Source organism: Notechis scutatus, chromosome Z, assembly GCF_049901735.1.
Source record: "Notechis scutatus isolate UNSWTSFEM ecotype Mainland chromosome Z, rNotScu1.2, whole genome shotgun sequence".
Taxonomy (NCBI): domain Eukaryota; kingdom Metazoa; phylum Chordata; class Lepidosauria; order Squamata; family Elapidae; genus Notechis; species Notechis scutatus.
The window spans coordinates 366,135-390,375 of NC_142025.1; the positions used below are offsets into that span (position 1 = coordinate 366,135).

Here is a 24,241-nt window from a genome sequence, read left to right on the forward strand (position 1 = left end):
GAAGTCGACTCCGCTTACACTGTACCACTCCTCCGATCCCTAGAAGCCGACGACCTCCCTGCAAGGTGGCCTAAATTCCCCCCCCCCCCCCCAATTGGGAACATTCTAGAACACCCGGCAACTTCTGCTGGACGATTGTGATGCAACCTGAGCAGGCCTTACCCTGCTTGGAGAGCTCGATGGACTTGATTGGGAGGGGACTGGATCGGTTCATCATCCCCGGCCTCACTCAAATGTGGGTCCCTCGACGAGGGCATGTCGATCCTGCGTTTGTGGGTTGAAGGAAGAACCAAAAAGGGGTTTAAGAGAAGGAACAAGTTGTGGGTTTTGTTTTGGGTGGCACGGGAGAAAAATCCTTGTGTGTGGGCACAGTCTCGTTGGCCTCCAGGCCTCAACCTGCCGACATACAGCCTGTCCTCGTCTTATGACCAAACAGGACGGGTGAGTGCCTTTTACGTCTCTCCTTGCTGTGGTCGTTCAGTGAATCCCTGCAGTTGTTAAGCGGGTTGTGCAGTTGTCGAGCGACTCAGGCTTCCCCCCATCGACTTCACTTGTCAGATGGTCGCAACAGTGGAGATTGCCCTTTCCCTGGGACGTTGCTCGAACCGTCATAAATACGAGTCTGTGCCAAGGCGTTAGGCTTTCGATCATGTGACCACGGGAATGGTGCCACGGCCCTACGTGTGGAAAAAATGATCATGCCGCTTTTTTTCCAGGGTGAAAAATGGTGGTTAGTCGCTTTTTCCAATGTGAAAAACGGTGATAAGTTACTTTTCAGTGTGAAAAATGGTAATAAATCACTTTTTTCCAGGTGAAAAATGGTTAGTCATTTTTTTCAGTGTGAATAATGGTAATAAGTCTCTTCAGTGTGAAAAATTGTGATAAGTCACTTAGTGTGAATAATGGTGACAGCCACTTTCCAAAGAAAAATGGTCGTTACTTTTTTCAGAGTGAAAAATGGTGATCAGTCACTTTTTTCAGTCAGAAACATAAGTCATCTCATTTTTTAGTGTGATGGTGATAAATCACATTTTCCAATGTGAAAAATAGACATTACCTTTTTCAGTGTGAAAAATAGAGATTAGTCACTTTTTCCAATGTGAAAAATGGTGATAAATCACTTTGGATGTCACTTTTTCAGTGAAAAATGGATATGTCACGTTTTCAGCGAATAATTGTGATAAATTGCTTTTTTACTGTGAAAAATCGTGATAAATCACTTCCTTAGTGTGAAAAATTGATTTTTCTGTTGAAAATCATGATAAAACACTAATATGAATAATGACACTTTTCAGTGTGAAAATAATGATAAATCACTTTCTCAGTGTGAATAATGGTGATGTCACTTTTTCCAGTGTGAAAAATGATCCTGTCACATTTCAATGAAAATGAGCTCAACTCTCAACTACTAATGTCTTGTAGGACGTGAGGATTTTAATACAGATAGTCCTTGACTTACAACTATTCATTTAGTGATCATTCACTGGCCCTGAGAAAAGTGACCAGACCATTTTTTCACAGACCTACGACTGTTGCAGCCATCCCTATGATCACATGATCAAAATTCACACCCTTGGCAACTGACTCATAGTTATGACGGGTGCAGTGTCCTCAGGTCCCCATCAATTCCTTTTGCCACCTTCTGGCCAGCCAACTCAATGGGGAATCCAGGTTCGCTTAACGACCGTGTTCCTCACCTAACTGCAGTGATTCACTTAACGGCAGCATGAAAGGTCGTAAAATGGGCAAAAGTCACTCAACACACATTTCACTTAGTAACAGAAATTTGGAGCTGAATTGTGATCGTACATTGAGGACCGGGGTCCTGTTCTAACTTGGAACAGCCCTGAAATCATTGGTCGTTGAAACGAGGACTACCTCTCATGTCAAGCCCTCCAACCCAGTTGAACTGAAGCTAGTCCTCACCTTAATGACCACCGCTGAGCTCCAACTCTCCACGGCTCAGAGCGAAAATCCAGTCCAAAGTCCTTTTTCCCAGTTCCTAGATGGTCGCTATATGAACGGTCGTAAGTCAAGGGCTTCCTGCATGCTCCTGCTATAATAAAACAGGTGACGGCAGCAAACAGGACGCGTGGGGCGCAAACCAAACTCTCTCTCTCACACACACACACCACGTTTTCTTTCCCCACGCAGGGATGCCCTCTCGGTGGAAATGACCGATGACAACACTGCCCTGCGTGCCCTGACTCAGTTTCCCCTGCCGAAAAACCTCCTCGCCCAGGTCATCCAGATCGCCACGTCCTCTTCCACCGTCAAGGTGAGTTGCTAACCCAAACGGGGTTTGTGTGTGTGTGTGTGTGTTGCGTCCACACGGGCATCGTCTGTCGCATGGATTTTGGACCAACCGGAGGCTACAATCCCGCATTGTCATCTTCATAGGAATACATGCAGTTCCGCACCGTCGGCACCAAAACCAAGATCTGCAAACTGACGTTACGCTGGCCCTGCCCGATGACCTTCGCCGCCAAGGGACGTCGCAAAGTAGAAGCAGAGAACAAGGCTGCCGCCCTGGCATGCCAGAAGCTCAAGGTGAGTCACCCGCAGGCCAGATGGAGAACATATTATAGAATATGGCAGAATTACCAAATGGTACAGATTTACAGAATACCACCCTCCCCCCCCAAATATATATATATATATATATATGACCTACCCTGGAAGTAAGTCCTAGCTTGGTTTTTACACATGCATCCAATATAAGACCTATCCCTCAAACAATAAGCCCTAATTAAGATCCCACCCACTCCAGAGTGCACAGGTAAAAATTAAGGTAGGGTGGGGGTGGGTGGAGCTGCCCTACTCCTTACCTTTGGGCAGTTGTACCCAGGCCTCGCACATCCCGACACCTGCCTGGCCGGCCCATTTCTTCTGCAGCTGTCAAGGCTGTCAAGGCTTTCCTGAAGGCCTCTGAAGCTGAGAACAAAGATCAGGATTGATCCAGAGCTCTGTTATCGGCTGCGGAGGCCTTCAGGAAAGACTTGCCGGCCCCAGAAGAAAGATTTCTCACTTGTGCCCAGTGCACACAAGGGAGGGTAGTCAGTGGAGGACATCCCCCGAAAATAAGACCTTGCGCCTTTTTTGATGGCAAAAAATATAAGACAGTCTTATTTTCGGGGAAATGAAATATAGAATGTTGCAGTTACCGAATATTGCAGAATTACAGGATATTATAGAGTTACAGAATATAATAGAATATCGTTGAATTGCAGAATGTTGCAGAATTACAACATGTTACCAAATTACAAACGATTACAAAAAGTTGCAGAATATTAACAAATATCATAGAATATTACAGCAGAATATTGCAGGATTACAGAAGATTACCAAATTACAGACTATTACAGAATTACCAAATATTACCAAATATGAATGACTTACCGAATATTACAGAACATTATAGAATATTACCAAATATTGGAGAATTGCAGAATATTACAGAATTGCAGAACATTACAGGATATTACACGGCTACAGAATATTACCAAACTCCATAATTTTACAGAATTACAAAATATTGCAGAATATTACCGAATTGCAGAAGATTGCAGAATTTTGCAGGATATTATAGCACATTACATAATTGCAGAATTTTGCAGGATATTATAGCACATTACATAATTGCACAATGTTGCAGAATTGCAGAGAATTACCAAATTAATGAATTACCAAATATTACAAAATTGCAGATTATATAATATTACCAAATATTGCAGAATTACAGAGTATTATGGAATTGCAGACTATCATAGAGTATTACGCAACTACAGAATATTACCAAAGTACAGAATTTTACAAATTACAGAATTCCAGAACTTCAGAATATTACCGAATTACTAAATGTGACAGAATTACAGAATATTATAGAACATTGTAGTTACATAGTATTGCAGAATTACAAAATATTATAGGCTGTTACAGAATTGCAGGATTATTAGATATTAACAAATTTCAGAATATTAATGAATTACCAAATATTACAAAATTATATATTATGGAATGTTACAGAATTGAAGAATTTTGCAAAATTACCAAATATTAATGAGTATTAAAGAAACTACCAAATATTATATAATATTAATGAATATTAACAAATTACCAAATATTACAGAATATCATAGAACATTGCTGAATATTGCAGAAATACAGAATACTACTGGAATTTTATAGGATATTACTAATTTGCAGCATATTACAGAAATTACAGGACATTACAGAATTATGGAATAATACATAACATTATAGAATTACTGTACATTACCCTCTCCCCCTTGATTTCTGGGTACTCCCATATTCCAGCCCTCCAGCGTCCTCACGTGTCCCTCCTTCCCTCCCTCCAGAGTCTTGGTTTAGTTGACAAGAATAACAACCCACTGAGCCACGCCATGTACAACATGACCTCCCTACGGGAGCTGGGGGAGAACCAGAGGAAGCCCTGCCACATCAAAGTCCCTGAAGCTACGCTGCGCAAGATTGAGAACTACTTGAACCATGTAAGTTTGGGCTGAGAGTGGAGCGTCCGAGCCAACGGGAAGCAGACGATACAGATAGTCGTTTGGCAACCGCATAGGCACCTGATATTTCTGTCAAGGGTTACCTTTGCAAAGTGAGTGTCGTCCCTTTTTGCGAAAGTTTACCTCTGCTCTTAAGGGGGAACTGCTGCGGTTGTGATGTTAGTCACACGGTCATTAAGTGAATCTGACTTCCCCATTGGCAGAAGAAGGTCACCAAAGGGGATCACACGAGCCCGGATGCTGCGACTGTCATAAATACGAGTCGGTTGCCCAGGGTCTGAATTTTGTTCACATGACCCTGAGGATGCCGCAACGATCATAAATGGGAAAAAAGGTCCTCAGTCACTGTTTTCAGCGCCGTTGTAACTTGGAACAGTCCCTAAATGAATTGTATGTCCAAATGGATGGATGTGGATGGAGAGAGAGATGATAGAAAGATAGAGATAGAAAGAGAGAAAAATAGAAATAGATATGGATGGAGAGAGATGGATGGATTAGAGAGAGAAAAATAGAAATAAATAGAGATAGATACATAACGTAGATAAATAGATGATAGATCAGTGGTTCCCAAAGTGGGCCATACCGCCCCCTGGGGGGGCGATGGGATGACTTAAGGGGCGCTAAGAGGCAAGGGAGTGGCAGAGGAGTGCTGGAGGTGGGCCCCTCGCAGGACGCACCAGCTTCCCCCCACTTGCCTTGCTTGCTGGTAGCCAAGAGGAAGGTGAACCAGGGCTGACCCGTTGCTGCTTGGGTCCCGCCTGGATTCTCCGCAGCTGCTGGGCCTTGCCTGCTAGGGCGGGTGGGGGTAGGCGACCAGGGAGCACGATGCTTTGCCTGCCGCCCCTTCCCTCTGCTGCCTACCAGCCTGCGCGCTTTGGCTGAATGCAGGCCGCCGCTGTGAGAATGATGCAAGTCAAGCCTCGCAAGAGTGGATCTTCCACCCATGAAGCTTGCATAGCGGCGGCCCACACTCTGCTAAAACACTCGGAGGGGCGGCTGGCAGAGGGGTGATGCAGACGGTGTAAGCCTCGTGCTTCCTGGTTGCCTCCTGCACTCCCCCTCAGCAGCTACGACCCACGAGCCCCAGCAGCTGACGAGAAGTGGGCTGGCGGGGAGCCGAGTAGCGACGGGTGGGCTGGTTCACCTTTCCTGCAGCTCACTTCTCTCGCAGCTCCTGCGGTGGGCAAGGATGCAGCCTCGCTTGAAGTTCCCAGCCCTTTCCCCAAAAGAGAGACCCAAGACCCTTTGTTGGACCCGGAAGCCTTACCTGCCCGCTTTTCCGGGCATCGCGGGACCAGCCATGAACGGACAATAGCGCCAGGTCCCTGGGACTCTGGGAGACTCGTCACGAGCGACGCTGCCGGGTGACTACCTTGTTGGAAGAGTGTGTGTGTGTTTGTATGTGTGCATGGCTGTCAAAACTCCAAAAACAGGTCAAGTTGCTCTAGGGAGGTCAGCCATAAATTAGAACACTTGCTAAGCAACTGGCCATTAAGCAAGGATCGCTTGTATTTGGTTTTCCAGTCACGTGGCCACGCCTACCCAGTCACTTGACCACCAAACCATGCCCACCCGGTCACATGACCACCAAGTCACGCCCAACCAGCAAGCCACCTGGTCACATGACCTCCAAGCCACACCCATAAATTTGGCCACGCCCACAGAACAGGTTAAGAAATTTGAATCCCACCCCTGGGTGGAGGGGCATTGAGGATGAGTTTGTAGCACCAAGGGGATGGTGGACTGAAAAAGTTTGGGAACCACTGTGATAGATAAATATGGATGGATTAGAGAGAGATGATAAAGACAGAAAGAAATAGATGATAGATAGAAATGGATTAGAGAGAGAGAAAGAAAAATAGATGATTGATAGATAGATAGATAGATAGAGAGAGAGAGATGATAGATAGATAGATAGATGATAGATAGATAGATAGATAGATAGATAGATAGATAGATAGATAGATGATAGATAGATAGATAGATAGATAGATAGATAGATAGATAGATAGATAGAGATGGATGGATGGATGGATGGATGGATGATAGAGATGGAGAGAGATGATAGAGACAGAAAGAAATAGATATGGATTAGAGAGATATGGATGGATTAGAGAGATGGAGAGAAATGATAGAAAGAATAATATATGATAGATAGACAGATATGGATGGATTAGAGAGTGAAATGATGAGAGAGATGAGAGAGAAAAGGAATATACGACGGATGGATGGATAGATAGATATGATGGATTAGAAAGCGAGGTGGAGAAATGATAGAGATAGAAATCAATGATAGACAGACAGATAGAGACAGACAGATAAATATGGATGGGTAGATAGATGATAGATGTGTGTGTGTGTGTGTGTGTGTGTGTGTGTGTGTATGTACATATACAAGCCACCTGACTGGGGATGTAACGATAGTCATAAGTGTGAAAAAGTCTTCAGTCATTTTTTCCCCAAGCCCATCGTAAGTCCGAACAATCACTAAACGAATGGTCGTAAGTGGAGGATAACTTCTATTCAGGATGGAAGCAACCCCATTCTCTACCAGGCCTATAGCTCATTGGCGCCTGGCTGTTATTGCAAAAGGATGACGAACCCCTTTCCACTCCTCTTCCTTTGCTTCCCTCTCAGTACCCCGTTGACTCCCGGGACTCCCGGCCGCCCCGGCTGACGGATGACATGATGAACCTAAGTAAGGAGAGTGGTGGCGCCCTCAGTGATGCCATCACAGGCAAAACCTACATCCCGCTCTCCGAATCGGAAGAGGTCCGTCTCAGCCAGAACCTCCTGGCTCTTTGGAAGCGGCGGGGGAGCCTGTGGCAGGAGAGCCACCCGCTCCCCGTGGACTCCCACAAGGAAGCCATCCTCTCGGCCGTGGAACAGCACCCGGCGGTGGTGATCGCTGGTGATACGGGCTGCGGGAAAACCACCCGCATCCCCCAGTTGCTGCTGGAACACTTCATCCTGGAGGGCCGCGGCGCCCAGTGCAACGTGGTGATCACCCAGCCCCGGCGCATCAGCGCCATCTCTGTGGCCCAGCGCGTGGCCCAAGAGCTGGGTCCCAGTCTGCGGCGAAATGTTGGCTACCAGGTGCGGCTGGAGAGCAAGCCGCCAGCCCGGGGCGGCGCCTTGCTCTTCTGCACCGTGGGCATCCTGCTGCGGAAACTGCAGGGCAACCCCCGGCTAGAAGGGGTCAGCCACGTCATTGTGGATGAGGTCCACGAGCGGGACGTCAACACCGACTTCCTTCTCATCCTGCTGAAGGGAATTCAGAAGCAGAACCAGCAGTTGCGCCTGGTGCTGATGAGCGCCACGGGAGATAACCAGCGTTTCTCACAGTACTTTGGGGACTGTCCCGTGGTTAAAGTGCCAGGGTTCATGTACCCGGTCAAAGAGTACTACCTGGAGGACATTATGTCCATGGTCGGCCGGCATCGTCACTACGAGATCAAGGTGGGACACTGGAACGAGCGGAGGGGAGGGTTGGGGGATGTTGCACTAGCTCTCGGGTGAAAAGGGGCAAACCGAGAGGTCAGGAACGATGTGGGTGGGTGGGTGGAGGGATGGATACATGGATGGTTAAACAGATAGGGATAGAGAAATAAAGGTGGGACAGGGAGATAAATAGAGATGGACAGACGGATAGGTAGATAATGGATAAATAGGGATAGAGAGAGAGAAATAAAACAGATTGGAGGGATAGAGGTATGGGTAGATTGATAGATAACGGATAAATAGGGATAGAGAGAAATAGACAAATTGGAGAGATGTATTGATAAGTAGGTAATGAATAAATAGGAATAGAGAGATAAAAGACTGATAGATTGATGGTTGAATAGGTAGATAGGTAGATAACGGATAAATAGATAGGGATAGAGAGATAGAATTTAAAATAGATTGGATGGATAGGTAGATAGAATTAGAATTCTTTTATTGGCCAAGTGTGATTGGACACAAAAGGAATTTGTCTTGGTGCAAATGCTCTCTCAGTGTACCTAAAAGAAAAGATACATTCGTCAAGTATAAGGTACAACACTTAATGATAGTCATAGGGTACAATAAGCAATCAAATCATACTAGGAAACAGTATAAATCGTAAGGATACAAGCGACAAAGTTATAGTCATATAGTCACAAGTGGTGGGGGTGATAAAGAGTGATGAGAAGATTAATAATAGTAGTGCAGATAATAGATAAATAGGGGTATAGAGAGAGAGAAATAACTCGGGAAGATAAATAAAGATGGATCGATCGATAAGTAATGGATAAATAGGGATAGAGAGAAATAAAAACGGAGATAAATTGATGGATTGATAGATAATGGATAAATAGGGATAGAGAGATAGAAATAAAGACAGATAAATAGAGATCGATGGATGGATGGATAGAATGGATAAATAAGGCTAGAGAGAAGACAAATAGATATCGATGGATGAATAGATAGATAGGTAGATAATAGATAAATAGGGATAGAGAAGGAAAGACAAATAGATTGGATGGTTGCAGGCATGCATGGGTAGGTAGATAAGGATAGAGAGATAGAAATAAAGACAGAAATAGATATGGATGGATAGATGGGTAGATAACTGGTAAATCGGGATAGAGAGATAAAAAAGATGGACAGATAAACAGATATGGAGGGACGGGTACATAATGGAGAAATAGAGATAGATGGGGATAAAAGATGGATGGATGGATAATGGATTAGTAGATAGGGATAGATAGAAATAAGGATGGATGAATAGATAGATAGAGGTAAAAATAGGAAGATAGAGGTGGGTGGCTACATATGTCTTGCTTAATGACAGAAGTGTTAGGCTCCATTTTCATCATAAGTTGAAAACTGCCTGTCTCGTCTCTTTTTCACTCCCCGCACTCATACCCCCACCCCACCCCCAGCAATCGGACGACGAATGCATCGTGGACCTGGAGCTGATCGCTGACCTCGTCCTTCAGATCGACGCCCACGGCGAACCAGGTGCGTTCATTCTCTCCATTCCCCCATTGCTCTACCCATGGTGTGGGGTTGCTGGAGAAGGGGGAGCCTGGTTTTTTTCGGGGGACAATTTACAGGGGTGGCTTGGCTTTGGGTTGGGGAGAAGCAAGGACGGTTGATTCCCTTTTAGCACGACCGGCGAATCCCGTGGCTTTATCTTGGGGCGGGCCGTTTCATTTTCCCCCGGTGGGGGACTGTCACAGGAGAAACAGGGATTGCGTTGGAAGAGCAGACAGATGGAGCTGGGTAGGGGTATGGACATCCACCATAATAACGATGATAATGGCAATAGTAATAATAATTTAAAAAATTAAAATAGCAATAAATAATACTAAAAATATACTACTACTACTGCTACTAATAATAATAATATAATGGCAGCTACCTGTATCAACCATCAGTACCAGTCAACAATATTTGTGATACATTTTTAAATGTTCAGTAGACTGAATTTCATGTTTAATGAATAAAAGTTTAAAATACTAATAACAATGATGATAACGATTATAATAATTATAAAATATGTTTATATTTTATATAATATACCCTGTTTCTCCAACAATACGGCCTCCCCCAAGAGGAAGTCCCAGCATGTTTTATAGGCATGAAATGAAATTAAGCCCCTCCCCCCAAATTAAGGCCTATATTAAAACATGCGAAATGGGGGGGGGGGAATGGTGGGGGGGCTTGCCCTTAGGAAGTGCTTTTGTTGCACACCCAGATATGGTGCTGCCTTCATTGACCCCGATACGAAGTGCCCCACTAAAGCCGAGGTCAACATCCAAGCCGTCGCCGCCTGCCCAAAGATGCAAGGGGGGGGAATTAAGTCACCCCCGAAAAGACGGCCTAGCCATTTTTTCAGGGCTCAAAAAAAAATAAGACCCGGCCTTATTATATGAGAAACATGGTATATATATATATATATGTATATTACACACACACACACACACAGAGTATATATGTGTAAAATTTAAAAGAAGTATTATAAAATATGGGTAGGAACCTGTAATAAGATTGATAACATTTGTGATATATTTTTAAATGTTCAGTTGACTGAATTTCATGTTTAATGAACAAAAGTTTATAAACCTAACAATGATGATGATAATGATAATTATAAAATATTTTTATATTTTACATATATATAACATATAAAAATATGAATATAAAAATGTATTATAAAATATGGGTAGCAACCTGTATCAACCATCAGCTCCAGTCAGTGTTATTTGTGGTACATTTTTAAATGTTCAGTTGATCGAGTTTCATGTTTAGTGAATAATAATAATAATAATAATAATAATAATAATAATAATAATAATAATAATAATAATAATAATAACAACAACAACAATAACAATAATTAATAATAGCAGCAATAAAGGAGATTATTTGTAGATTGGGGTTGAGAGGAGGGACCTTCGCTGCTCTCCAAGTTCAGTTATTGTCTGGCAGACGTTTCATGGCCTGACTAGATAACATCATCAGGGCCAGAAGAGTATGGGGTTTGTATAGAAGAGGAGGTAGAGAAATGGAGGAAAATGAGGAGGAGGAAGGGCTGTGGGGTCCTTAGTGCTTTCTGAGCTGGGTGGCTTCTTTGCAGATGTCTCATGACCTAACTAGGGAACATCATCAGGGGGAAAGGAAGTGGGGATTGTGTAGAAGAGGTGGAGGAGGAGGAGGAGGACAATGAGTGTGGATTTTTTGGTGCCCTCTGATCTTGGTGGTTTCCTTGCAGACTTCTTTTTCTGGTGGCAAGGAGTTCCACTGGTTAATTCTTCTCACAGATAAGAAATCTATTTAGTTCTATGACAGGGGTCGGCAACCTTAAATACTCAAAGAGCCTAATTGGAACCTCCCCCCGTTCAATTCTGGAGCTGACCAGACTCTATGGCGGTTCCCCCACCATAGAGTCTCCTCCTAGCACGGCGTCCTTTTTTCTCTACCTCTTCTAACCAAACGCCCTATCAATTGTGGAGCCAAACAGCAACAGGGAGCCGCAGCTGAGGGAGGAAAGAGCCACATGCGGCTCTAGAGCCGCAGGTTGCCTACCCCTGCCCTAATCCTTCTCTTTTCATGAAGCTGGACGTACCGTGTCCTCTCTTTTGCAGGTGGCATCCTCTGCTTCCTTCCGGGCTGGCAGGAGATTAAAGGGGTCCAGCAACGTCTTTTGGAAATCCTGGGGTCCCACAACAGCCGCTACCTTATCTTACCAGGTGAGAAAAAGAGGCTCGTCCTGCCCTTCCGTTGCTCCCCCGGGGTGGGCACAGCTATGTCTTGAGTGTGCTATTACCACAGGTGGGATTCAATTTTTTTAACAACTGGTTCTGTGGGCGTAGCCAAGTGGCCATGGCTTCTTCTTCTTCTTCTTTTTTTTTTGCAGCAAACCTACCCCCCTCATTTTTTTTTTTGCCTCAGGGAAGCCTCCTGGGGGGGGGCGTTTTGCTTTGCCTCCCCCCTGCGCTCCATTTTTTTTGTTTCCTAGGCCTCAGAAAAACCTCCTGGGCGAAGCAGGAAGACAGCGAGGGGGATCCCGGCACAGCTGATCGTCGGGAGGGGGAAAAAAAGAAATACCCTAAGGACTGACTGGGCGGGGGAGAACGCAGTCGGCCATGTTGGTCACGTGTGATAAGGACTGACTGGGCTGGGGAGGGGAGGGGCCAGACAGTGACGTGATTTGCTGGTTCTCCGAACTGTGCCGAATCGTAACAACCGGTTTTATGGAACCAGTCCGAACCGATCGCATCCCACCCCTAACTCTCACTATAGAAGAGACAGTTTGTCTGGGAAAACGAGAACCGGTGATGGATGGTTGTAAGGCAGGGGGAGGATTTGACCGTTTTGGACCAGTTCGGGCCAAACCCATTGTTCCGAAACATCATCTGGCAACGAACCGGTTCAGTGCAACTATCATGTGGACCTGCTTGCCCGCCCCTGCGCTTTACCTACCAGTATCGACTCAGTTGATTAGTGCGTCAAGTGCTGCGCACACAGGCACGTGCCAATTGCACACAAAGCCCACACGTGCATGCCAATCGTGTGATCACCTAACCAGGTGTTAAACCCGGAGAATTCCACCCCTGGATGGCTGTAAATCATCATCTTCCTCTCCCCCCGACCCTCTTTTGTTTTTGTTTTTTTTAGTTCATTCCAATATCCCAATGATGGACCAGCAGAGCATCTTCCCCCGGCCTCCCCCCGGCGTGCGAAAAATCGTCCTGGCCACCAACATTGCCGAGACCTCCATCACCATCAACGACATCGTGCATGTGGTGGACAGCGGGACCCACAAGGAGGAGCGCTACGATCTGAAGACCAAGGTTGGCTATGTGGACTGGGTTGGGGGGGGGGGGGCTATCCTTCCCCCTTCTCCGGGGATTAAATCAGTAGGCGCTGGGAGACACGCTCACACTGAGTTGGTCACGTCCACCCTGCCCCCCACCAGAGGTCAAACACAACCCTGGTGCGGCCCTCAATGAAACAAAACCTGATGCTGTGCCGCCCGGACAGCTGAAAAGCGCAGCGTATGGGTGCGCAGCCTTTGAAAAGCCTCTTTTTTCCTGCTTTTTCAACCTCAATTGTGCCGCGCAAAGCAGCTGAGGTTAAAAAACCAGGAAATAAAGGTCAGGTCAGAGCCCGGGCAGGCGGGTGGGCCAAAACAGCAGCAGACCCAGAATCAGTTCGGTGTCTGCTGCTCTTCAGAGCTACTGGCTCTATAGAACCAGGCAGAACCGGTAGCACCCCTGGGGTTAGGTTTAGGCTTATATATTAGGGTTAGGTTTAAGGTTAGGCTTAGAGCTAGGTTAGGGTTAGGGGTTAGAGTTAGGGCTACTTAAGGTTACACTTAGTGTTAAGGTTAGGTTTGAGGCTAGGGTTAGGGTAATGCATTAGGGTTAAGGGTTAAGGGTTAGGGTTAAGGTTGGGGGTAGGCTAGGCTTAGTGTTAGGTTATACATTAGAGTTAGGGTTTGGTTTAAAGTTAGGGTTAGAGCTAGGTTAGGGTTAGAATTATGCATAAGGGATACCGTTAGGCTTACGGTTAGAGTTAGTTACGTATTAGGGCTTGTTTTAGGGTTAGGGTTAGGTTACACATTAGGGTTAGCTTTAAAGTTAGGGTTAGAACTGGGTTAGGGTTAGACTTATGCATTAGGACCAGGGCTAGGTTTATTACTAGGGTTAGGATTAGGGTTCCTTTAAAAAAAAAAAACAACTTTGGAGCACCCACAGCTTCTTGTGGCAAGAAGTTCCACTAGTTAATTGCCCTTGCCGTCTGGAAATTTCTCCTTCATTCCCCGCTTGTTTTCTCCCTCTCTCTCTTTCCCTCCGTCTTCCCCACTTTCCCAGGTTTCGTGCTTGGAGACCGTCTGGGTATCGAAATCGAACGTCATCCAGCGCCGAGGACGAGCCGGGCGCTGCCAGTCGGGCTTCGCCTACCACCTCTTCCCACGCAGCCGCCTGGACCGCATGCCCACCTACCAAGTGCCAGAAATCCTGCGCACGCCGCTGGAGAATCTGGTGGTCCAAACCAAGATCCACCAGCCGGAGAAAACGGTGATACTCAGGGCCAATCCTTGTCTGTTTCGTTGCCCCCCATCTCCCCCGATCGTTCTCCAGTGGTGGGATTCGACCAGTTTGCAACAGTTTGGGTGAACCGGTAGTGCCGCTTGAGCAGTTGGCCCTGCCTTTTCCTATCCTAGATTTTCCCAGTTTTGTAGCTTAGATGATTCGTGCGGCACAGCCGATTGACGCGCCTCGGCTGCTTTGGAATGCAGCGTGTATGCCTGCATGAAGTGCGCGCTCCCCGGTCCAGTGGTTAAACCGGTTGCATCCCACCACTGTCGTCGTCGCAAACAAACCAAGGTCTTTGAACGTGGGAAAGGTGCGGGAAGGGTGTTCCCAGGGGGTGGTTTTCTGATGTTTTAGACTCGCTTAAGGACTAGAAGGTCGAGCCCCTTGCCCAAACAAGAGAGACCCTTGCAGAATCACAGGGTTGGAAGGGACCTTGGAGGTCATCGAGTCCAACCCCCTACTCTAGCAGGAGACTCATGAAAAATGAGAGTTGGAAGGGACCTCGGAGGTCATCTAGTCCAAACCCCTGCTCAAGCCAGGAGACCCTTAGAAAATTACAGAATAACATAGAAGGGAGTTTGGAGGTCATCTAGTCCAACCCCCTGCTCAAGCAGGAGATCCCCCCCCCTAAAGAATCGCAAAGTTGGAAGGGGGACCCTAGAGGTCACCTAGTCAAGCCCCCTGCTTGAGCAGGAGAGCTTTACAGAATGACAGAATCAAGGAGTCGGAGGTCATCTAGCCCGACCCCTGTTCACGCAGCAGACCCTTAGGGAATGATAGAATCACACAGTTAGAGGGGGGACCTCAGAGGTCATCTAGTCTGATCCCCCTGCTCAAGCTGGAGAAACTCCAAGAATAACAGTTGGAAGGGACCTTGGAAGTCTACTAGTCAATAAACCTTTACAGAATGACAAAATCAAGAGTTGGAGGGCACCTCAGAGGTCATCTAGTCCAACCCCTGCTCAGGCAGGAGACCCTGAATGAATATATATATATATATATATATATATATATATATATATATATATATATATATATATATATATATATATATATGTGTGTATATGTATATGTATATGTATATGTATATGTATATGTATATGTATATATCTATATGTATATGTATATGTATATGTATATATATTTATGTATGTATATCATTCCATCTTCCGTTGGAGAGTATGTTGTCTGGGTACAAGCATCTTGTACAATCAATCAAAATTATAACATCCTTCTATACATATTAATTATTATTAAATACCCCTCACACATCATCACAAAATCTCCAGAACCGTAAAGCCTACAAACTTGAAATTTGGCCCATTGGTTCCTCTTGGCTTCTAGGGGCTCACTAAGAAAGGATTTTTCGAAATGCCCATCACAGCATTAGTATTTTCTATATTATTAACATGCTCTGATGCTAAGGAGTTCTACTCCCCCTCCCCACCTGGGAAGAAATCTCTTCCCAGTGCGCAAAACACAAGCAGTGGAGAGGAGTTTCAGCTTCAGTTTCACAACTTTGGTCCAGAACAGTTGAGCTAAGCCACACCCAGGCTCCTTGCTGTCTCCTTGCTCACACAGCAAATATGGTTTCAGTTTCCAAACAGCCCTCAGTTCTCTCAGACACTGACAGGACGCTAGCCAGATGAATACCAATGGATGCTGGTAGGCAGAGGCAGGATTTTCCCCCTGCCCTTATATTCCTCCCCCCAAAACTAAGCCCAACCACATCGTTTTGTAGTGAAGCATGGGTAGTATATGAATAGCTAAGTATGCATTTTCCTTAACGATATTCTTCAGGTAGACCCCTAATAGAAATATTTCTGGTTTGAAATCAAGATGTTGTTTTATCATTTTTTTTCCCAACCACGTCTGAATTTTGGTCGTCTCCATTCCGTTGAATTGCGTTTGCTTTTTTCCCCTTGCAGGCCGTTGAGTTTCTCTCCAAAGCCCTGGACAGCCCCGACATCAAAGCCGTAGATGAGGCCGTCATCCTCCTGCAGGAAATTGGTGAGTTTCTGGCGAAGAACGGCCTGGCTCTGGCGATTCTCATTTCCCCCCACTCTCACTCTGCTCAACGCCCAATTTCCCTTCCCAGGAGTGCTGGATTCCCGAGAGGCTCTGACCACGCTGGGCAAGCGCCTGGCCCAGATCTCCACTGATCCCCGGCTGGCCAAGGCCATCGTGCTGGCTTCCATCTACCGCTGCATCGAGCCCCTCCTGCTCATCGTCTCCTGCCTGACCCGCGACCCTTTCAGTAGCAGCCTGCAGAACCGAACAGAGGTGGACAAGGTGAGGGAGCCCACGCGGAGAGAGGGGAGGAGGAGGGGAGCTTTCCCAGAGTGAGGGGTGGGACTAGAGGACCTCCTGGGGCCCTTCCCACTCTGGGTTTCTCCCGCTCGGGCAGGAGGTTGGACTACATGACCTCCAAGGCCCCTTCCAACTCTGTGATTCTGTCAGGGTCTCCTGCTAGAGCAGGGGGCTGGACTAGAGGACCTCTGGGGTCCCTTCCAACTATTCTATGGTTCTCCTGCTTGAGCAGGGGGTTGGACTAGATGACCCCGAAGGTCCCTTCCAGCTCCATGATCCTCTCCTATTTTGTAACGGTTGCCCCTTAGGCCAAGGCTGTGCTGAGCCGGGAGAGTGGCAGCGATCACCTGGCCTTCGTGCGGGCTGTGGCGGGCTGGGAGGACATCCTGCGGCGCCGAGACAGCCGCGCTCGCGACGACTACCTGCAGGATTATTCGCTCTACGCCCCCAGTTTGCGCTTCATCAATGGTGAGCAGCTCACGCTCCCAAGCAACGCAACCGCCCTCCACCCGGCGTTCTCTTTTTCCCATTTTAGCGCTCACCACAGCCCTTCGATTAGGGGTGGTGAGCACGTGGTTAGAATCCGGCTTGCAGGGTTTAGGCTCTGGTCTACCCAACGTGAAGAGGTAACATCGGGCCAGCAGTTTGGTGAGTGGCATCCGGCTGGCCACGCCCACTCTGTCAGCCACACCCACCCAGTCGGCCATGCTGGCCCGATCCCCCCGAGGTCAATAATAGACCTGGTGCGGCCCTCAGTTGACACCCCTGCCTTAGATTTATATACTTCAGAGTCCTTTCCAAGACGTTTAGATAGCCGGTACATGTTGCACACACACACACATACACACCCAACTATCTGGGTCCTTGTTTTGTGCCCATGGAAGGACGCAAGGCTTGAGTCCACCTTAAAACAGTCAGGATCAAACTCCTGACAGTGAGCAGAGTGCATGCTAAGCACTACGATACCACGGCTCACCTTCCAGGGCAAGGATGGACGTGTGTGTGTGTGAATGGAAGGAAGGAAATGAATGAGGGGGAGAAGAAGGAAGGTAAAAAGGGAAGGGAGGAGATGGAGAGAAAGGAGATGGAAAGGAAGAAAGGAAAGGAGGGAGGGTGAGGGATGGATGGATGAAGGAAGAAGATGGATGGGGCAAGGAAGGAGATGAAGAGGGGAGGGGAGGAAGGAAGGAGATGGATGGAAGGAAGGAGATTGGGAGTTGGGAAGAAAGGAAAGAAGGAGGGAGGGAGTGGGAGGAAGGAGATGAGTTAGGAAAAAAGGAAAAGGAGGAAGGAAGGAGGTATGGGGGAAAGATGGATGGGTGGAAGGAGATGGGGAGCTGGGAAGAAAGGAAAGGAGGGAGGGAGGAGATGGTTGGCAGAAGAAATGAATTCATTCAAATGGCCCCCAAACAGTCGTAAGTCAAGAACGCCCCTGCACTTGGCCACCACGGTCGATTTACAATCGGCTCGCCAGGGCATTCTGGGAGTTGAAGAAGTCTTTTTAAGGTTGACCCAGTTTGGACTCCTGTGCTGGATGGACAGGTCTTTTAACTCCTCCGTGGTTTTTCTCCCTGCCCACCCGCAGGACTCGTGAAGCAGTTTTCTGAGAACCTCTACGAAGCTTACCTGGTGCCGACCCCGTCGGATTGCCTTTTGCCGTCGTCCGTCTGCAACCAGTACAGCGAGGAAGAGGAGCTGGTGAAAGGAGTCCTGATGGCCGGGCTGTACCCCAACCTCATCCAGGTAAGAGAGACACAAGAGGGAGGGAGGGGAGAGAGACCTATCAGACAGAGAGACCTTAGAGAGAGAGAGAACTGAGAGAGAGAGAGAAAACTGAGAGAGATCACAGAGAGAGAGAGAGACCTACCTGAGAGAAAGATCTATCTGAGAGAGAGGACGGGGATTTTCTTGCAGACATTTCAGGACCCAACTAGGGAATAGCATCAGTGGTAGAAAGAAGGAAGAGGAGCGGGGAGGAGGACTGCGGGGTGTTTAGTGCTTTCTGAGCTTGGTTGTTTTCTTCCAGACATTTCATGACCCAAGTAGTGACATCGTCAATGCTAGAAGTGGGAGACGGAGGAGGAGGAAGGAAGAGGGAAGGAGGAGGACTGTTGGGGTCCTTGGTGTTCTCTCATCTTGGGGGTTTTCTGGCAGACATTTTATGACCCAACTAGGGAACATCATCCATGCTAGAGGGAGTGGGGTTTTCTCTTTGTGTATATGCAGTTGCTTGCCTTCGCAGTGTCGATGGACGCTTAGCTTTTTCCTTGGCAGTTCCTTGATCAGAGGATTGTTTTCTGCTTGATTGCTTGTCTGGTGTTAATTCCTGCTTCTCTGGGTTTCTCTTTTTGTGTGGTCCTTGGTGCTCCCTGAGCTTGGTTGTGTGTAGACGTCTCGTGACCCAACCAGGGGACATCATCAGTGCTGGAAGGATTTGGGGGCTGGGGGTGTTTGGTCTCTACTGATATACAGTTGCTTTCCCTGGCACTGTTAATGGGAAATTGGGTACTGTTGTCTGCTTGTTTGTTTGTCTGGTGTCAATCCCTGCATCTCTGGGTTTCTCTTTCTGTGGGGTCCTTGTTGCTCTCTCAGCTGGGTGGTTTTTTGTGACCCAATGGGGTGATACCCTTAGTGCTAGAAGGGAGGGGGTTTACGGAGTGTAGGAAGAGGAAGACAGAGATGAGGATTTGGGAGTCCTTGGTGCATTCTGAGCTTGGTGGTTTTCTTGCAGATGTTTCATGACCTAACTAGGTTACATCATCAGTACTAGAAGGATATGGGGGTGGGGGTGGGTGTTTGTTCTTATTTTTCTCTCCTAGTGGCTTGCCCCATGAGTGGGCTCTTGTCTGTGGACGGTCCCTGTTGCTCTGTCACCTCTAAAGTCCACCCCAGTGGCTTTGGTTAATGGGAGCCTTCGTTCTCGCCAAATCTTGAGAAACAAGTCTTCCTCTTTTCCCTTGAGGTTCCTGCAGAGAACAGCCTTCAGTGTCCTATCTGAGGGGTCTTTCCGATGACTTGGAAGGACCCCTAAGAAATATCCCTTTTATTCCAGGTCCGGCAAGGGAAGGTGACCAGACAGGGCAAGTTCAAACCGAATAGCTACACGTACCGGACCAAGGCAGGGACTGTCCTCTTGCACAAATCAACCATCAATAGGTAGGCAAGTCGGTCCCTCCTGGGATGCCAAACGGTCCCTCCTGGGATGCCAATTGGTTGGCCGGATGGCCACAAGACACTCCTCTTCTTATCCCCTGCAGGGAGTCCTCCAAGCTGTACAGCCGTTGGCTGACCTACTTCATGGCAGTCAAATCCAATGGAGGTGTCTTTGTGCGAGATTCCTCTCAAGTGCATCCACTCGCTGTGCTGCTGATGACCGATACGGACGTCTATGTGAGGGGTGAGGAATCGGACTCTTGGCTCAGTTCCCTCGCTGTTGTCTACACCGGAAGGGGCCTGTCTCACATACACACATACACACACATACACACGCACGCACTCCGATAGCAGAGTCTCCCCGCCCCCTCAGTTGGGTTGTCCAGCCCACCCCAAAGAATGTTTTCATCCCTCCCTCTGGCTGAGCTTCCTGTGTCTTTCCCACTTACAGGTAGTCGTCGACTTACAAGTTCGTTTAGTGACCGAAGTTACAACGGTGCCAGAAAAATTGACTTATTTCACACTTACAGCCATTACCGCATCGCCATGATTGTGTGGTCAAAATTTGGATGCTTGGCAACGGACTCATATTTACGACGGTCGCAGCATTCCAGGGTCATTGTGACAAGCAGAGTCAACAGGGAAGCCCGATTCATTTAACAACCATGTGATCAAACTGAAGTGCAGGGATTTGCTTAATAACTGTGGTCATATAATGGAGCAAAATTCACTGAATATTCACTGACTTGTTTAGCGACAGAAATGTTGGGTTCCCTTGTGGTTGTAAGTCAAGGACTACTGTAAGTTTCCATATATTTGGTTATGACTTTGCAGAGGTTCACCAGCTGCACCTGTGTGTCAGAAACAGCTTTTCTTAAGCGACTTTTTGCCGCATTTTACGACTTTTCTCACCACAGTTGTTAAGTGAATCGCTGCAGTTGTTACATTAGTCACACAGTTCTTAAGTAAGTCTGGCTTTCCCATTGACCATTGTTTCCTATTCTGAGGTCTTTTGAACCCAAAGTGAATTTTGTCCCATTTTTATGACTTTCCTGGCCACGGTGGTTAAGTGAATCACGGCAAATTTTCAGTTAGTTACAGCATCAGCAAGTGAATCCAGCTTCCCCATTGATGATGCTGGTCAAAAGGCTGCCAAAAGGGATCACGCGACTCCAGGGACATTGCAACTGTCATAAATATGAGTGCGTTGCCAGATGTCAGAATTTGGATCACGTCCCCACAAAGATGTTGCAACGGTCATAAGTGCCCGAATCAGCCATCAGTCACTTCTTCAGTGTCGTCACTTGCAACGGTCAGTAGTTGAATTGTTGTAAGTCGAGGACTACCCTGTTTCCCCGAAAATACGACCTACCTTGAAAGTAAGTCCTAGCTTGATTTTTACACCTGTGCCCAATATAAGCCCTACCCCCCAAAAAAATAAGCCCTAATTAAGATCCCGCCCACGTCAGAGTGCATGGGTAAAAATTAAGCTAGAGTGGGGATGGGGGAGGTGGAACTGCCCTACTACTTACCTTTGGACAGGCCTTGCACACCCTGACACCTGCCTTGCCGGCCCATTTCTTCGGCAGCCGGCAAGGCTGGCAAGGCTTTCCTGAAGGCCTCTGGAGCTGATAACAAAGCTCCAGATCAACCCAGAACTCTGTTATCAGCTACAGAGGCCTTCAGGAAAGCCTTTCCGGCCGCAGAAGAAGGACTTCCGGAAGGAGGCCGGGGTGCTACGCGCAATTGAGGTTAGTCAGTGGATGACATCCCCTGAAAATAAGACCTGGTGCGTTTTTTGGTAGCAAAAAAATAACACAGGGTCTTATTTTCGGGGAAACGGTATATGAAGAATTCTCGTCCTTAAAGTACCATCTCTTTATCTGTCTTTCTTTTCCCCCAGACGACGGCTGGCGCGCCACTATCTCCCTGGTGGACAGCGACCTGCTGGTCCTGGAAGGCGACTCGTACACCATACGGCTTCTCCGTGACTTCCGGGTGGCCCTCTCCCGGATGGTGGAAACCTGCCTCTGCTACGAGATGGCGGCCATTCCTGGCGACCTCCACCACCAACACAGCCAGCTCCTGGATATTCTGGTGGATCTTCTAAAAGGCCCTTCCGCCAACTTCGGTGCCTAGGATCTGAACCAGAGGACTTGTAATTTGTACAAAGATGTTGAGATATGTTTATTTAAATAAAGTTCTATTTATCCCTTGTGACACTTCTCGCTTCCCAGAGCCGGCTCAACTGTGGTTGGCGTCACCCCACCACTGTGGGTGAGGCAGCACCTATTTCTTCCAACGAGCCATCGGAGAAGAATGCCAGTCGCACGCCTGAAGACAATGTGGGCGTGCCCTGGCCTACCGGGTTCACATGCGAGGATGGATTTTGTCCACTCCATCGAGAATGGGGGCAGCTGGCGGTCTGGTCCACTCCAGGAGCTCAAGATGACAACGCGAGATGAGCTGATTCAAGAACAATGGATAGGGTTAGGCAGTGTTTGGAAGACTTTGTGCTCCCTGAATCGCTGCTTGTCCGGGCGAGGAGACCCCGCGCTCTTGCCCGTATTGTCCAAGCAGGAAAACTCCGTACACGGGAGTCCTAACTAGGTTTCTGGAACTGGTAATGTTTCCTGTTGAGTAGGATCAGTTCGATGGACTAACAGCCCCTGTCCCCCAAAATAGGGATGAGTCTACCTAGTGTTCTCGCCAGCCCATTTACCTATCCACTTGCATGTGAGTTCTCAGCTTCCATTTGGCAAGCCTGCCAGGAGTAAGACCCGGGTGAATGCCCACCTGTATCTTGGCCGTATGGGAATAGCGTCTGTGCTCTGTGTTGTAGATGCATGACATCAGAAACATGGCTGTGGATTGAAGGAGTACCTCAATGGCTTCTTGGGAGGGTCCCCTTAATGAGGGAAGGGAGGCTTCTCTGGTGAAAGCTGATATGGTGGTGTCTACAGGAGCAAATGGGACAGCTAGTCTCGTTCCAGAAGAGAGAACGAGGCTATTTCTGACACCTGACGAGGGGTCAAATTTAACCTCTCATCAGCCTACAGCAGGGATGTCAAACTCAGTTTCATTGAGGGCTGCATCAGGGTTGTGTTTGACTTTGGGGGGGATTTGACCAGGAAACATGGCCACCTCCACATCACAGACTCTTTTCAGCTGCGACGGCCTCTTGCAGCTCTTTGCCAGCAAAAAAGGGCAGATGGTTGCAGGAGTCCACCGTGGCCCAAAATTGAGCCCAGACTGGCTGTGCAGAGCCTTTCTAAACTTTCTGCTGACAGAGGACTTCAGGAGGCCCTCGTGGCCCAAAACGGAGGACGGCACTGTGGGCCACTTCGCTGTTTCCAGGGTGGCTCCGTAGGCCGGATCTAAGCACCCCGTGGTCTATAGAAACAGCCTCGTTCTCTTGTCCGGAATGAACCTAACTGCTCCATTCGCTCCTGTAGATACCACCATCCCAGCTTTTAACACCTAACCATGATTTCCATGCAAGTTGGAAACGGCGTTGCCCACGCCAGGCGGGGAGGGGGGAAGTGTGAGCTGCAGGCCGTGTTGTGACACATCCGTCCCTCCTCAAACAGGGCGCCCGCCAAATTTTGGACGGGAATCGGCAACCTGTTCGAGAGTGCGCAAGTTGGCCGCTTCCACCAGGGCTTCCTTGAGCGTCCCAAGAGCTGCTGGCAATGTCCTCGAAACGTACTTGTGACTCTCGATGCGCAGATAGGCCAGTGGTTGTTACTTCTCCTGCAACCTTTTTACAACTTAGATGAAAGCTAATAAATGGGGATAAAATCACTATTTTATGGCTCTTGTGTTGGGTGTGTTTGTGTTGTGTGGTGTTTTTTTCCCCCCAACAAACAAGAAATCCCATCCTCTTGACCCCCCCCCCCAAAAGAGATGGGGTGGAGAAAAAGGCAAAGTGTGAGGTTTTAGGAGTTTTCCTGAGAAACAGCTTGCAGAGGTCGTCCTCATTTTAAACTATTACGATTTATGACCGCAATGGAGACCCGAATTTCCAAGTTCGATTTCAAGCTGGTTTTATCACCATTTTAACCACCCTTTCTATTCTGGACGGTAAGCGAATCACCACAGTCATGAAGCCGATCGTGTCATTAACCAAAGCAGTGTGGACATTTTTCTGCCAAGAAACCACGCAAATGGTCACAACATAAATGCCAAAAATCCACACAAAACATCACAACATAAAATGCCCAAACTCCAAGCAAATTTTAATTTCCGTGAAATTCGCATTTTCATTCCCAGAACTATTCAGAGACTTTCTTAACTCGATCCAGGCTCGATCGGCAAAAGAAATCAACATTTATTATGGAATTTGATTTGTACCAGCAAAATAAATGTCATGATTATATTCACCCTGCCGTTATGATAGACAGCCCTCAACGGCCACGATGGAGCCCAAGATGGCTGTCGTTAAACGAGACAGGTGGGAAGCAAGTTATCATGTTTTACCAGCAAAAGAAATGTCCTTTATTATATTCACCCTGTCGTTATGACATACGATCCTTGACTTAATGGCCATGCTTGAGCCCAAACTGGCTGTCATTAAGTGAGACAGGCAAGAAGGGAGTTGTTCTCCCCCTTTTTACGACCTTCCTTGCCACAGTCGTTAAGTGAATCGTGGCATGGGTCAAGGAGAAGTGAATCCAG

The 24,241-nt window shown here is 47.4% G+C and overlaps 1 protein-coding gene across 1 annotated transcript in view; it reads left to right on the forward strand.

The window, feature by feature from the left end:
• Nucleotides 1–21,784, forward strand: part of DHX30 (DExH-box helicase 30) — a 35,819-nt gene extending 14,035 nt beyond the window's left edge. The window contains 15 exon segments of the mRNA XM_087946154.1: nt 2,155–2,278; nt 2,401–2,550; nt 4,359–4,511; nt 7,170–7,991; nt 9,437–9,515; nt 11,645–11,749; nt 12,678–12,853; nt 13,877–14,083; nt 16,030–16,111; nt 16,200–16,393; nt 16,720–16,879; nt 17,997–18,154; nt 19,464–19,567; nt 19,669–19,808; nt 21,468–21,784. Coding sequence (XP_087802280.1) covers nt 2,155–2,278; nt 2,401–2,550; nt 4,359–4,511; nt 7,170–7,991; nt 9,437–9,515; nt 11,645–11,749; nt 12,678–12,853; nt 13,877–14,083; nt 16,030–16,111; nt 16,200–16,393; nt 16,720–16,879; nt 17,997–18,154; nt 19,464–19,567; nt 19,669–19,808; nt 21,468–21,703 — 2,890 coding nt within the window. The 3' untranslated portion in view covers nt 21,704–21,784.
• The last annotated feature ends 2,457 nt before the right edge of the window (nt 21,785–24,241 follow it).